The sequence below is a fragment of the Puccinia triticina genome, chromosome 5A (assembly GCF_026914185.1).
Source record: "Puccinia triticina chromosome 5A, complete sequence".
In the NCBI taxonomy this organism is placed as follows: Eukaryota; Fungi; Basidiomycota; class Pucciniomycetes; order Pucciniales; family Pucciniaceae; genus Puccinia; species Puccinia triticina.
In genome coordinates this window covers 6,108,785-6,124,535 of record NC_070562.1, presented here as the reverse complement: position 1 = coordinate 6,124,535, position 15,751 = coordinate 6,108,785, and the positions used below count along the sequence as shown (strand labels likewise).

The 15,751-nt window shown below is 45.8% G+C and overlaps 1 protein-coding gene across 1 annotated transcript; it reads right to left on the bottom strand.

Annotated features, from left to right (window-relative positions):
* Positions 1 to 6,006: 6,006 nt before the first annotated feature.
* Positions 6,007 to 6,498, bottom strand: PtA15_5A718 (uncharacterized protein; the record flags this gene model as incomplete). Its single annotated transcript, XM_053169509.1, has 2 exons — positions 6,007 to 6,217; positions 6,278 to 6,498. The coding sequence occupies 2 exons, from the start codon at positions 6,496 to 6,498 to the stop codon at positions 6,007 to 6,009; spliced, it is 432 nt and encodes a 143-aa protein (XP_053020699.1).
* Positions 6,499 to 15,751: the final 9,253 nt, after the last annotated feature.

Below are 15,751 nucleotides of genomic sequence, written 5' to 3'. Positions count from 1 at the left end.
AGACGTCCAAAAAGTATCTCTACCTGCCCGCATTTGAAACGCACTCCGAGTTCAAGGAAGCTCTCCAGTTGTCCAATACGCTTTTTAAGCTTGTCTTTGGGGAGGCGTCTCGTCTTCTGGACGCCGTTCCAAATAAAGCCGAGGTACTTCTGCTTGGTTAGGAACGGGGCAAATTTCTCTTTATTAGTCTTAACGCCGAGTTGATCTGATCATATTACCACGTCTTTCACTTCTACTGTTGACCGCGCGTCTTTAGCAAAGAGGTTGTCATTGACCCATCGGAAGATCGTTATGATGTCAAACTCCTTCATCATGATCTGCTTTCACGCATTGGCTGGTCAACCAAATGAACCACACCCTGCTACTCCCCCAGAGGTGATGTGTGTGTTGAGTAGGATCTTGTCATCAAAGGTTCTCACCATCAGGTAGGGCCATTGGCTCGGCGCTGTGGGGATCTGCCGGTAGGCTTTTTCCCAGTCAAATATTGCCAACAAGACAGGGTGTTTCAGCTCCCTGATGAATTTTTCCATGGTGTTGAAGTTGTCCCAGGTGATGGTAAAGTCTTTTGCGCTTACGAACAAGTTCACAGACGGTATGTCGTGTCCGCCATGGGGGAAGGACAAGTCGTTGATTGGACGCAACAATCCATCGCCGTTTATAACGGCACCCAAAGGGTTGGTTTGGAAAAATGGCAATTGTTGGTTCACTTCCTCACAGCTGAACGGCTCAAACATTTGTTTGACGTTGAGTTCTTTCTTGATCAACTCTTTGATCTTCTGTTGTGCCTGAAGTGCTGACTCATGGTTCGGGGGGGTGTAGAAGGGATCTGGTGACCTCACCGTGTGTTGGGGGATGCCTTGGTCGAAGCCATGTACAAATCTGTGCAGCACATCCTTGAATTAAAGCAGTAAGTTCCACTTACGTGGAGGTGCGGTCCACTCTAGGACATTCATCTCACAGGACACCGCATTCGGCCACCTCGGGCTAGGTGTCATGGGACTCAAGCAAGGCTTCTTAACGCTTGGGGGCAACAGGGGACTGTCATTACTGTGGACCGACAATCTAATTTAATTACAGGAGGAGAATGTAATCAGAAAGGTACATCCCAGCTAAGGTGACTATCTTTAGCGCTATGGTAGGGAGGTGGGGTCTTCCCCAGCTGGGTGACTGGGGTTGGTGGTGGGGGGGGGGGGGGGGGGGGGGGGGTAGACCAACAACATGGTCATGGGGGATGTGCATGAGGGGGGGGGGGGGGGGGGCGGGTAGCCTACAAGTTCCTTCCTCGGTGGTCCTTCCTGGTGTTGCAGTCGTCGTATGCCGCATCGTACCGGTTCCCTTTGTACCCCTGAGTGCGAGGGTATTGACCGGAACCGGAGCCAGAGCCGCGATTATCCGGCGGGGAGTGGCCTCATTGCTGTCCTCTCCAAGCTTGGTGGTTCTGGTTGTTTGTAGGTTTCACAGCCTGACCGCCCGTTGTCGCCTGCGTCTCCGATTTCGAGCCCTTGGTGCCCGTGACAGGGTCCCAGGACTTCCGAGGGCTGCCTTTAATGTACGGGTTCTCTGTGAAATTTGTTTTGTCGAATTTCCTGCACCGAGCGATCATCTTCTGAGCAATGGTGTTGTTGAAGATAGAGATGTTGCTAATTGAGATGGATTTGTTTGGCATTTTGATTTGGTGGGCAAACGCGTTGGTCCTCCTCACGTTGATGTCATAGCAGAGCCCAGTCATGAATCCGTGCTGCGTAACGAGTTGGTTGCAGTGTCTCTTGTGGAGGAGGAGCCACCCGGCGAATTTTGGGTAGTTGGCGACCTCGATCAGGGCGGTGTGGAAGCCTCAATGGTTGATCAACCACTCTGCGTACGTCTGTGTGCACTCGCAGGGGTAAGGGTAGCCCGTGTACCAATCTTTATTGATGTTGGTTTTGTCCGCTCGACTCCTTTTCTGGGAGTAATGGAGGATCACTTTATCTTGATAGACCTCGTTGAAGATGGTCAGGGGGAGGGAGGCTCTGAGCTCCATAAGATTGTTCTTGAAGAACGGTGTGAATCCCACATTATGCCTCGCCGGCCTTGCGTTGTCGTCAAAAACTACGCCTTTGGGTGTTGCGTCAGTTCTTCTTGCTTGACCATCCTCGCCTGTTGAGTCAAGGGCTGGGGAGATGATCGTGATAGTTTCTTGGCCGGCCAGTGGTGTGGGGTGCGCCTGTGGTGCGTCAGTTCTGTCTGAGCAAGCTGCCGGGGGAGTCTTGGGTTTGGTTAACCCCTTGCATATTGCAAAATAGTGCTCGGCCAGTGCTGCGTTGCCCGCTTCTTCCGCTGCGAAGGCGCGGTCAGTGAGTTGGTTGATCTTCCTCCTAATGGATTCCTTGGTGCTAGAGTCCCCAGTGGTAGTGGGGTGCCCTGCTGCATTGGCGTCAACTGTATTTGCAGCTGTGTAGGGTAAACAACAGTGCAAAACTCAGTCTTGCATAATTCCTCTGGGTCCCGGTGTTGACTGATGGACCCGTTTTCTATCTTTTTTTTTTACTTACCGGTTCCATCTCCACGTGGGTCGCTGAACAAGTTGCTGCAGAGGCTCGCAAGTGCGTTACCTCTGCTTGGTTGGGCTTCCTCTTGATTGGCCAATGGGCCTTCTTTTGGGGTTGGTTTCTCTGTCAGAGACCTCAATTTGGGGGGGGCTTTTGATGACAACCTTGTCGTGCGGTCGGTGGGGGCTGTGACCTTTTTTTTCTTCTGCTTCTGAGGTTTTGAGGTCAAGGTCTTGGCGATTTCCCGTTGAATCAGTGGTTTGTCCAGATTGGGGGTGTCTTCTGCGCTTGCCTGCACCAGTTGTTTGACGTGGTTGGATGCTTCTTTGTCTGTCATAGCAAAGGTTGTGGCGAAAAATTTCTTCCAGCAGTTTGACGGCGATTGTCCGGTGTTGAGTTCGATGTGCGGCAATCTGGAAAGCTGCCTGAGTTCCGGCCTGAGCCCTTCTGCCGGTGTATCCCTCCCGTGTGGGTGGGTTTACTGCGGCTGCGCCTCTCTGCGCTTCCCGCGCCGTTTCAGCATCACCTCCACCTCGGGGCGGCGCATTGTCAGTGATGGATTGGGAGTCATTGGGCCCGCCGCTATATGGAATACGCCCCCATCCGCTGCGCTCCTGCAAGCAACCATGAAAAACGTTTACCAGATATGCTCCATGTGTTGTACTTGTTTCAGCGTTGACTAAATGTGCTATCACCAGGAAAAAAAAATAGTCACTTGATGGCAAGTGACATGATGCAGCTTTGATTTCTGCTCCAGAGCTACTCCAGCGCTGCTCCAAGTCTGCTCCACCAGCGCTTGTAGAGCTTGCAGGACTGCACCAGAGCACTCAATGTGGCACAGTCAGCTGATCCTAATTTTTTCCCAGGAACAGCTGATGCTCATCATAAGCTGAGCAGTAGGCATTGACTGAGCCTGGGCCAAAGCTGAGAATTGGCTGAGCCTGGGCCACAGCTGAGAATTGGATATTCCAAGCCTGAAACAAATCCAAGTGTCAGCTGGACCAAGAATATTCCAAATCTGAGCATCAGCTTAGCCAAAAATGGTCCAAAGCTGAGCATCATCTTGGAAAAGGCTTGTGCAGAGATTAGGATCAGCTGGGACAATACTGTTCCAAAGATTAACACCAGCTGGGCCAATTTTTTTCAAAAGCTGAGCATTGGCTGAGCCAATGCTGGTACAAAGCTGAGCATTGGCTGAGCCAAGGCTGTTCCAAAGCTGAGTATCAGATTTTTTGAGACTATTCAAAAGATTAATATCACCTGAGCCAAGGCTGCTCCACAGCTGAGCATCAGCTGAGCCAAGGCTGGTCAACAGCTGAGCATCAGCTGAGCCAAGGCTGGCCCACAGCTGAGCATCAGCTGAGCCAAGGCTGGTCCACAGCTGAGCATTGTCTTAGCCAAGGTTGGTCCACAGCTGAGCATCAGCTGAGCCAAGGCTGGTCCACAGATGAGCATAAGCTGTTACAGGAGTGGTCAGACTCAGAATCTGAGCATTGGCTGGGCCAAGATTTATCCAAAGCTGAAAATCAGCTGAGCCAATACTGGTCCAAAGCTGAGCATTGGCTGGGCCAATTATAGTCCTAATCTGAGTCTAAGCTGAGCCATGACTGGAATAAAGCTGAAAATAAGCTGGGCCAGGACTGGTTCTGATCTGGGCAACAAAGCTGAGCATGAGCTGGGCACCAAAGCTGAGCATAAGCTGGGAGCTAAAGCTGAGTATCAGCTGACCAGAAATGGGGATCAGTGGTGCCCAGCAGAAACTGAGGATCTCCTGTGGAAATTCTTAAAGTGGTTAGGCAGTGGGTAGATGGTGGGTAGATGATGGGTAGATGGTGGGTAGATGGTGGGTAGCCCGCTGGAGCTGGCATGATGTCACTTGTCATCAAGTGACTATTTTTTTTTCCTGGTGTATCATGCTGTGCAACACCCCTGCATACATTATCACTATGGTCTCTTTTGTAGCGCAAAAAACTCTTGCATTATTTTGTAGTGCAAAATTGTAACAGTCCAATACATGTTTTGGCATTGTATTGTTTTTTAGCACAATAAAAGGTAGTGGTATCATATTGGAATAGCTTGTATCAGAGCACCAATACAATACCAGATGTATTGCTGGGATGAGTGATTGGATTTTATCCACATCACCCAGAAAAGACATATTTTTGACCAATACAATACCACCGTATTTTATTGGCTTTCCAATACAATCTGTGATACTTCTTTTGTTGGGTATTGGAAGAAAAATTTGATATGCAGCACCACCTAATAAATACCTTGGATCATATTGGCTACAAACTTGCTCTTTCATTCAACAGGTTGTGAGCTCATGAACAACAACAAAGTCCAGTTCATCAAGTCTGCTTGATTGAATCCTTTCTTCACTATTATGTAAGTTGGCTGTCAGTTCCTTGAATTCTCTATGGAAGAGAGTTTTTATTGTTACTTTAGATCATTCAATGGATCAGGAAGAATTATTATTTGAGTTAAAGAAAAAATTTCATAGCATATTTAATTACAGTCTTGTCTTTATTTGCTTGATTAAGCCTGAGAATGGAAAGATTAAGAAGAGGGATGATTAGACTGATGATAATACCTATCTCCTCAAGTTAGAGTGCAACTGATACTCATTGATCACATTGTCTATTTGCTTTGACAGCTCAAAAGATTAATATCTGTACAATTTTTATTGCCTCATTACTATTGACTTTTTTTAACAGGAAACATGTGCCTTTAGATACAAAAATCATTTGTTCTTACCTTATTTTGTTATAAGAAAATCTATCAAAGATGTAATAGCTTACAGGAAATCCAGTTGTTACATATATTGTTTACACTTTTCACCCGCTTGAGGCCTAGAAGCAAGCCATTCAACAGAAGAATTGATTGGAGGATATGTTGGACATGTGCTCACAATACACTGGCGGTCTTTGGCAAGGCAAAGGTAGTGTTGGGTGTGTTGACAGATGGATTAGGCGGAGATGATGACAGTCTGTGTAAGCAGGTGTTTTGAGCATGCAAAGAAAGAGAGGGCGAGATTACAAGGATGGATATGATGGCCATGGATCCGGCAATGACCCACTCAATCTGGCGAGCATCCCAGCTGATTGTCTCTGCCAGTGGCAAGGGTGAATTTAGCCAACTTCTGTGGCCGAAGCTAATTGCTGCCATTGGGGCCAGGTTAAAATAATGTTGCAAGACAATATTGGAGTTCAAGGAAGTGCTTACGGCGCAAAGGAACAAGTCACAATTGTTAAGATCAACTGGGGTAGGAATTGTGACAAGAAATTCCAAGCTTTTGATTGCTGCGTGCAAAAAGCTCTCAGCAATTAATGATGTTAGGAAAGGAGAGTCTAGAGATTAATATACCTGTGGCCAAAAGCTTTTGAGCCGCGCCTAAAAGGCTCCCTGTGAGGATGACCAGGCTAACCGGTCATCATCAGCATATACGTCTTGGGCATCCAAAAGTTCCATGAGCAGTCTAGCAGCAGGGTATCCGCATGATCCTGGTCACACCCGAGAGGCCAAGCTCACTCTTGGCATCTTCTAACTTGCTGTGGATAGCCGGGTTCTGGCTCCACTTGGGCTTGAACCATTGGGTTCTGCGGCGCAGTGAACTGGCTTCTGAGATTGGCAAAAGGCCAATATCCTTGCCTGATGCCCGGAGGGAGGACTGATTGCCAAAAAAAATCCTATACACAACGGGTTAGTGAGTTGGTGTTTGTGAAGAGTTGAAGAGACAGGGGACAAACACATAGTTGAGGACAAATTTGGCACAGGGATCAAGGTTACCGCTGATCCAGAAGCGGATCTTCTTGCCAGTTGAGCCACCGCTGGAGGCAAGGAGGCTGTTCTGATGGGGGCTCCAGTTGAGGGCCTTGAAAGCTGCATGTTGTGGTTGAAGCAGAAGAGGGGGGCAAAAATGTCCCAGAGAAGCAGTTGGTTGGGTGATCCGTTTGGAGGTGAGGACCATCTTGGCGCGGTGAGGAGGAAGACCTGCACAAGGCAGATTCTGGCATTTGGGCTCAAGGTGAGGCCTTGGACGCTCATTTGGAGAGGCTACGGTGGGCGTTAGCACAGATTCAGTGGGCATGGTGCTGGCAAGGATGCGGTTGGCGTGGCGCTGGACCAAGGCAAGGCTAGTTCACGTGATGCCAGATGTTTCAATATTTAAAGGGGGTGAGGTTTGTGTCTGCTGTCCCCCAGGGGTTCTGGTTTTGTCCCACCCCCTCCCTGGAGGCACCCTATTTGCTTAATTAGGCCCCTCCTTGATGGCTCCTCACAGAGTCCTTCACAACCGGCCCTTTTTGCTTGTTGCTTTGGCACGGCTGGAGGGTCAATCCAAGGTGCCTATTTAAGGTGTTTGGGGATTCTTCCAACTTGTCTATTGTGTGTGTGATATTTTTGTGGTGTTTTGCAATAAAACACGCCAAAACTTAGATCTAAGTTTCCGCGTTTGTGTGGATTTAATAAACTTGGATTTTCAAAAAAACAAAATCCTGATGTAATTGGATATAGTATGAAAAATTCATTATGAAAAATGGAAATAACAGTACTGTTGTTGGACCAAAAAAAAATACGATAACTATACTATACCAATATCCAAGTTCATTAAAACCACAGTCTCACAGAAACTGAATTCATGGGTTCATGCTGCATTTCATTTAAATTGCACGCAAAAAAAATTAAAAGTTTGATATTTGTGTTTTTCAAGTTTAAAAAGTTTATAAGTTTGTTTTTTTGTTTGAGTTTGGATCTCAGTTGTTTTGTTTAAGTGTGAATGTTTGGTTTTGTTGATGTTTATTTCACTTTTTTGTATGTTTTGATTGTGGTCATATTTTTTGTTTTGTGTGAGTTTGACGTTTAAAATTTTAAAATTTTGTTTAAGTTCAGAATTTTTGTTTTTTCAAAGCAAGAAGGGGCCTACTCAAGTGAAATAGGGGGCCTTCAGGGAGGGGGTGGGACAAAACCAGATCACCTGGGAGGACAAACAGCTTCACTCCAGCCCTCTAACATCAGTCCCAGCTTACATATGACACAAGGTGAAAAAACCCTGGGCACTGACATCCTGTGCAACCCCCTGAACACCACATGTTGCCAGGGCCCTGCACCTGGGCAGACAGAACGTTGGCCTGTTGTCAGCCTTGGTGATGCCAAGAGCTACGCTCCTCTAGCTACACCAGGTGATGATGGGTAAAAAAAATTTAGATTGGAAGGGTTTTGGGTAGTTATTTCAAAGAAATAAAGATAAAGAATAAAAAGAGGGGCCCAATGTAGCGGGGTTGGTTTGGATCCCTCTGAATACACTGGGGCCTGCTATGCAGGTGTGGTTGAATCCCAGAAAGATAATAAGAGAATTATCAACAATAAGAGGAGAAAGGGTTTAACTTAATTTAATATATAACCCAAATCTTATTGCGATGGAAGGAGAGATCAAAGATCTATGCGGAAGGCTTCAAGATGCAGAGGATAATAAGACTGGATCAATCGGAATCTGGATATTTAGAATTGTTGTTTGTATGTCTTAAGCTGAGGAGAGAGGAAAAGAGAGATAACAGACCTCTTTAAATATCTTTGCTGTCTCCTGGTTCAATGGGGATGTCACTTCAATGACTTCGGACTGGGGCAGTCTCTATTGTTCGAAGATCATTTGACTTGCAATGGGGCTGTCGATATCTGTCCGTTTATTATTCTCAAGCTTGATTGGGGCTGTTAGTTAGCGGTATTACTCTTGAGTTCTGATGGGGCTGTTGTTGCCAAGAAGATCCTAATAGGGGATGATATCTTATTTCCCAAAAGTTACCAGACATTTGCCACCTGTCACTTGAATGTCTTTGACAGGTGTAACTTGTGTACCCCTGTGTAGTTTATTATTCCCACAGAGTATATTTCCCATATTCACTAGTTTAAAGATTAATATCAATATTAAACTAGATGTACATCATATTTCTATGTACTTATTATATATTTAATTGTATGTGACAGATTACATAGATGTCTGTCACACAAAAAACGTGAAATATTATTTATAATTATTTGTATAATTGTTACGCTGGCTTGCGCTGCATAGCTGGCTGACACCTGTACACACTTGTTTGAGTGTTTACAAGTCAGCTTGAGAGGTTTCATTGCTTGTAAAAGAGTTGGAAGCCACACAAATTCTGTTGGGGTTGTATATGCAGTGATACATTTTGGGAAGCTAAGGTACATACACGGTTTCAGCCCTTTCAACATGTTTGAAAATCAGGGTAAGTCAAAGGACATTAAGCTCCCAACTGAGCCAAGGGGAATGATGTTAGCCGTTGCACGTAACCTGTTTGTGGTGCTTGGCGCAGACAACTTTAATATTGGACATGAAAGTGGATTGATGGACTGTCCCGCAAACCTATGACTTTGCAGCTGGTTCATGAGGAGGGGGAAGCCAAGACTCAAACCTGCACCCCATACTCTACTGTTACCTGGAAAAACCACCACCATCACAATGTTGACGGGCAACAAGAAAGCAGAAGAAGCGGCGCCTGGGACGGCTAACGTGTTAGACAATCACAGGAACCAGAACCGTGACATCTCCGTTGACGAGTTCTTCAATTGCGCTTGCTTGCAGGAGCAATTGCCTCGTTTAACAACCTCCCTGCCTCCCGGACACCAACTCATTGCAGAGATTTTTCAGAAAAAGGATGTATTCCGCCTTACTCACTGGCTAGATCTTCCAGCAAATTGTCTTTGCAAAAGAGATTGTCTCAATGTGGAGGAAAATGATGACAATTTTACGGGAGAGAAGCAGAGGGAAAGGGGCCAGATGCTTTTCAATAGAGATTCTGTTGTGAAGGGGTTCAGTCCATCAATCAAGATGCTCATGATACTGCCATCAAGTACGTCTTCCCTCCTCCTTTTTTTCTTTCCCAGCTGAAGACTGATCTGATGTGTGTGCTGTAGTGTGAGATATGTGTATGAGTTCACAGAGACATTACTGAAGGCCACCTGCCTTGCAGAGCCAACCGTCCAGGAATAGGCCACAAAGCACATCTACAAGGACCTAAAGAATGTAAGGAAAAGGAAAAACACTTCATTTCTCTCCACCTACCTACATCATACAAATAGGTTTCAAATAAGACAGAGCTTAGTAGATACACAAATGGGGAGGCAATTTGTGTGGCTTTTTCATGAAAGATAGTTAGTTTTCTGGGATCACTTGGCTGTGGAGGATATGTGATGACTTGGCTATAGAGGTGATAATTGTTATGAGCTGCACGTGCGCCGTACGCTATGTCACGCCTGGGACATGTTGTAGTTAGTAAATGTCACAGCTCTCCACCCTGAGGGAGAGCGGAGGAGATATCCCCAAACTCTCCTCATCTAGCAATCTACATAGTTTGCCAAGAAAAGATAGGATTAGGTCTTTCTTCTCTATATAATAGGGAACATTCATAGAAGGGACTTGTACACAAGTCATACCTGCAGCTCTAGAGAATCAGGAAATTGACATTTCACTGTATCTCAATTACATGCAGTTTGGGGTGAAAAAAAAAACAGCTCACAAGATCAGATTTTGAGGCATACTATGTATTTTTTTTTTCTGCTTAAGCTTGATCAATTCAGTTTTTTCATTGTGCTAAATCCATGGCCTTGGAGTGCACAGCACCATTAAATTTTTGATTTTCTGCCTAACACAGCTCACTGGCATTTCTAATCCAAGCTAAGTACTGATTTGTTTCTCACACCATAAAGAGATCAAAACCCTGAATTCAAAGTTCAGGATCCCATTATCTTGAGTGTACAGCTTGAAAATATGTCCAAGCACTCCTTTAGACAAAAAATCTAGAAATTCTCACCAATTTTTCAAAGTATGAAAGTATGCCAAAGCGCTATAAAAGCTGTGGAGATTATGAGGTTCATCATCCTATGTGGTTGTGTGCCTTCAAAGGTGTGGCAGCCTGAATGCTTCAAACTTTTACCTTAATATCTGATAAGAGAAGTACTTTGGATTTTTTGGCATGTTAAATTGAAATAGCAAACTAAGCAAGTATCCCTTGCCTGAGGCTTTACCAGAAAGTTTTAATTTAGGTGAAACATGGATGTTGCTTAAACAATGTGCCCTTAATTTTGAACTGATTTTGATTGGAATGAGGTATGGGACTTTTGCTGGACGCTGCCATTGAATCTACTGAAGGCAGGCCCCTTTGAAACTTAGGAATGCAACAGGGGCCATGATGGCACATTTTTCTTGTGGATGGTGATGGCAACATTTCAGAGAAATACACTGAAAGTGCAGCAAAGTAGCCGCCTTGGACTCTAGTCTGTATAGTAAAGGCCCATTGTTGATTGTAGCTGCTACATTTGGGGGTTTTGTGGTCATTCCTGGTACACAATGAATCTTTGAGGGCATTTGATTATTTTGGTACCAATATCATGGAAGACCTCCCACTCTGCACTGAGATATAGTTGCAGAAACACCAAGAAACAGCCAAATTAGTGATATTTGGCAACCAACCACATTGTAGCTGCTACATTTGGGGGTTTTATGGTCATTCAAGGTAAGAGTTTTCAGCTCATGAGAAATGAGAAAGTAAAGAGGGGAAAATCCAGAAGGGACTTGGATTGGACCAAGGAGGCTTGAGGTGGTTTGAGTGAAGAAAATCTCTGACTTGATAATTCATTTCAAATGTAGGGGCAGAATATATATTGTAGTCACAACTACAAAGCCCCCTTGCAAGATCCAAAGGGGGCCTAGGAGACTAAAACAGAAAAAACATCTCACATGAGATGGAAGGAAAAATAAATAAATTTTACTAAACTTTGGAGCCAAATTTGAGGCCTTTATGAACAAAATTTTAAAATTTTGGGAAAATGCACACCAGCAGGTGATACTGATGAAGCAGTGCAGCTTATCAATTTCTTGAAAGAATGTTCATAACCACCTTAAAATGTGTCCTAAAGTTTTGTAAATTTCAATTGTGAACCCCCCTGATGGAAGAACTCCCACACTGGGCTGAGATAAAGTGGCAGGGACACCAAGAAACTACCAAATTAGTGATATTTGGCAACTGATCAGATGGTAGCTGCTACATTTGGGGTATTTGTGGTCATTAAAGATACAAAATCAATCTCCAACGGCATTTGATGATTTTGGTACCAATATCATGGAAGACCTCCCACGCTGCGCTGAGATATAGTGGCAGAAACACCAAGAAAATACCAAATTAGTGATATTTGGCACCTGATCACATTGTAGCTGCTACATTTGGGGGTTTGTGGTCATCCAAGGTACACAATGAATCTTTGAGGGCATTTGATTATTTTGGTACCAACATAATGGAAGAAATCCCACACTGCACTGAGATATAGTGGCAGAAGCACCAAGAAACTACCAAACTAGTGATATGCCAACTGATCAGATTGTAGCTGCTACATTTGGTGGTTCTGTGGTTGGTACACAATGAATCCTTGGGAGCATTTGATCATTTTGGTACCAATATCATGGAAGAAATACCACACTGTGTTGAAATAAAGAAACCACCAAATTAGTGATGTTTAGCAACTTATCACATTGTAGCTGCTAAATTCGGGGGTTTTGTGGTCAGGAGAGGCACACAATGAATTCTTGTGGGCTTTGAATCATTTTGATACCAATATCACGGAGGAAATCCCATGCTGTGTTGAGATATAGTGGCAGAAGCACCAAGAAACTACCAAATTAGTGATATTTGGCAACTGATCAGATTGTAGCTGCTACATTTGGGGGTTCTGTGGTCATCCAACACAATGAATCTTTGGGGGCATTTGATCATATTGGTACCAATATCATGGAAGAAATCCCACGCTGCACTGGGATATAGTTGCAGAAACACCAAGAAACTACGAAATTAGTGATATTTTTCAACTGATCAGATTTTTGCTGCTACATTTGTGGTTTTTGTGGTCAGAAGAAATCCAAGTTTATTAAAGACAGAGAAACACGGAATAAAAGATCAAGGGTTCCCCCTACAAATCAACAAAATTACAAAAAAAAATGCAAGGGTTCCCCCTTCCAAAAAAAACAAATCACAAAGAAAGTGTGCTTAACAAAAAATCCAAACACCACAAACTGGACCCACTATCCATCCCTGTCTAGCAGGGTTTAAAATAGTGGGTGGATGGCCCCCAGCGCGCCGCATTGAAGGCATTATGCAAAGGGGGGCCAACGAGTTTAGCCCCTCAAACTGCGCAAGTGCAACAGCAGAGGGGTGAGAGCAAACCGCACACTGGAATTACAGCGGCAGAGGACGCCCTGGGGGACACAAAGACACCAGCCGAAGTCCTCTTTTATAGACAATCGGGAATTGCCCTCAGCAAAATTGACTGCCACATCCATGAAGCCATGACTACCATGCCACCGCCACGCCCCTGCATGTAACTCTGACCTCTGCGGCGGTGACTGGACCAGCAAGGCATTGTCAACAAGAACATCCCTTGCGGCCGGTACCAGCCATCAAGTGAGCAAAAACACCCTCACTTGATGGCTGGTACCAGCCATCAAGTGAGCGTACACACCCTCACTTGATGGCCGGTACCAGCCATCAAGAGAGCGTACACACTCTCAATGGCCAGTACTGGCCATTGAGACAGTATACACTCCCTCGCTGGCCGGTACCAGCCATCAAGAAAGCATACACACCCTTGATGGCCAGTACCGGCCATCAAGACAACAAACACTCCCTTGATGGCCAGTACCAGCCATCGAGAGAGCGTACCGGCCATCGAGACAACAAACACTCGTACCGGCCATCAAGAGTGCAAACACTCCCTTGATGGCCGGTGCAAGCCATCAAGAGAGCGTACACTCCCTTGATGGCCGGTACCAGCCATCGAGAGAGCGTACACACCCTCAATGGCCAGTACCGGCCATCGAGACAACAAACATTCCCTTGATGGCCGGTACCAGCCATCAAGAGAGCAAGCACTCCCTCAATGGCCGGTGCAAGCCATCAAGAGAGCGTACACTCCCTTGATGGCCGGTACCGGCCATCAGGAGAGCAAACACTCCCTCGATGGCCGGTGCGAGCCATCAAGAGAGCGTACACACCCTCAATGGCCGGTACTGGCCATTGAGACAACAAACACTCCCTTGATGGCCAGTACCAGCCATCAAGTGAGCGTACACACCTTTGATGGCCAGTACCGGCCATTGAGACAACAAACACTCCCTTGATGGCCAGTACCAGCCATCAAGAGAGCGTACACACCCTCGATGGCCGGTACCGGCCATCGAGACAACAAACACTCCCTCGATGGCCAGTACCAGCCATCAAGTGAGCGTACACACCTTTGATGGCCAGTACCGGCCATTGAGACAACAAAAACTCCCTTGATGGCCAGTACCAGCCATCAAGAGAGCAAACACTCCCTTGATGGCCGGTGCAAGCCATCAAGAGAGCGTACACTTGCTCAATGGCCGGTACCAGCCATCAAGAGAGCGTACACACCCTCAATGGCTGGTACTGGCCATCGAGACAACAAACACTCCCTCAATGGCCGGTACCAGCCATCAAGTGAGCGTAAACACCTTTGATGGCCAGTACCGGCCATCAAGACAACAAACACTCCCTTGATGGCCGGTACCAGCCATCAAGAGAGCAAACACTCCCTTGATGGCCGGTGCAAGCCATCAAGAGAGCGTACACTCCCTTGATGGCCATTACCAGCCATCGAGACAGTATACACTCCCTTGTTGGACGGTACCAGCCATCAAGTGATTGTACACACCCTCTCTTGATGGCTGGTACCAGCCATCAAGAGAGCAAACCCCTCAATGACCGGTACAAGCCATCAAGAGAGTGTACACACCCTATATGGCCAGTACCGGCCATCAAGACAGTATACACTCCCTTGCTGGCCAGTACCAGCCATCAAGTGAGCGTACACACTCTCTCAATGGCCAGTACCGGCCATCAACAAAACATATGCACCCTCAATGGCCAGTGTGGGCCATTGAGACAGCAAACACTCTCTCAATGGCCGGGACCAGCCATCAAGAGAGCGTACACACCCTTGATGGCCAGTACCGGCCATTGAGGCAGTATAAACACCCTTGATGTTACTCCTCTTGTCTGTCAGTCTTCTGGCAAGACTTTCCCTTGGTAGACCCGGTGCTCTAGCGCTCAAATCTGTCTACAAACACTCTCAAGCCCTTCATAATAAAACTGAATTGTATACTGTCTTGATGGCCGGTACTGGCCATCAAGGGTGTGTAGGCTTTCTTGATGGCTGGTACCGGCCATTGAGGAAGTGTTTGCTCTCTTGATGGCTGGTCCTGGCCATTGAGAGGGGGTGTGTACACTCACTTGATGGCTGGTACAGGCCAGTGAGGGAGTGTATACTGTCTTGATGGCCGGTACTGGCCATCAAGGGTGTGTACGCTCTCTTGATGGCTGGTATCGGCCATCAAGGGAGTGTTTGTTGTCTTGATGGCTGGTACTGGCCTTTGAGGGTGAACATTGAGTTACTGATCTACATCTGTTACTGAAGTTGGTAAAAAAAGGTAAGGATTCTAAAGAAAGCTAGAACCTAAGATTCAACTACCAAAGGAAGATAACCATCTGAACATGGGAAAAAGTATTCTTCAATTCTATTGGAAAAATTGAATGATCAAGTCAAACACTTTATCACTTCCTGATTTCTGTTCAACTTCCTCAACTCAATACATTACTCTGGGCTACACATTTTGATAGTGAAAATGCTCATGTGCCACTTTATTGAGCCTGTGCAAATAATGTAGACTTTTGGTTCAAGGTTGCATTTGAGTAACAAGATGAAGATAAGATGAAACCAGGCGAGATTGGAAGGCAAATCTCACAAAAATTTAATTAAGTTTTCCCTGGTAGTTAAAAGCAGAGGTGCAATGGCTGGTGTGTGTATAAAGTGAGATTGAGGGGGGGGTGGTTCCTTGGGGTGCGGGTTGGGGAGATTGTGAACTTGCACTACATAAAGTGACCCCTGCAGCGGCGTAGCCACCTTGGCCTCTAGTACACAATGAATCCTTGGGAGCTTTTGATCATTTTGGTCCCCATATCATGAAAGAACTCCAACACTGTGTTGACATATAGTGGCAGAAACACCAAGAAACTACCAAATTAGTGATATTTGGCAACTGATCAGATTGTAGCTGCTACATTTGGGGTTTTGTGGTCAGTCAAGGTACACAATGAACCCTTGGTTCCTTTTGATTATTTTGATACCAATATCATGGA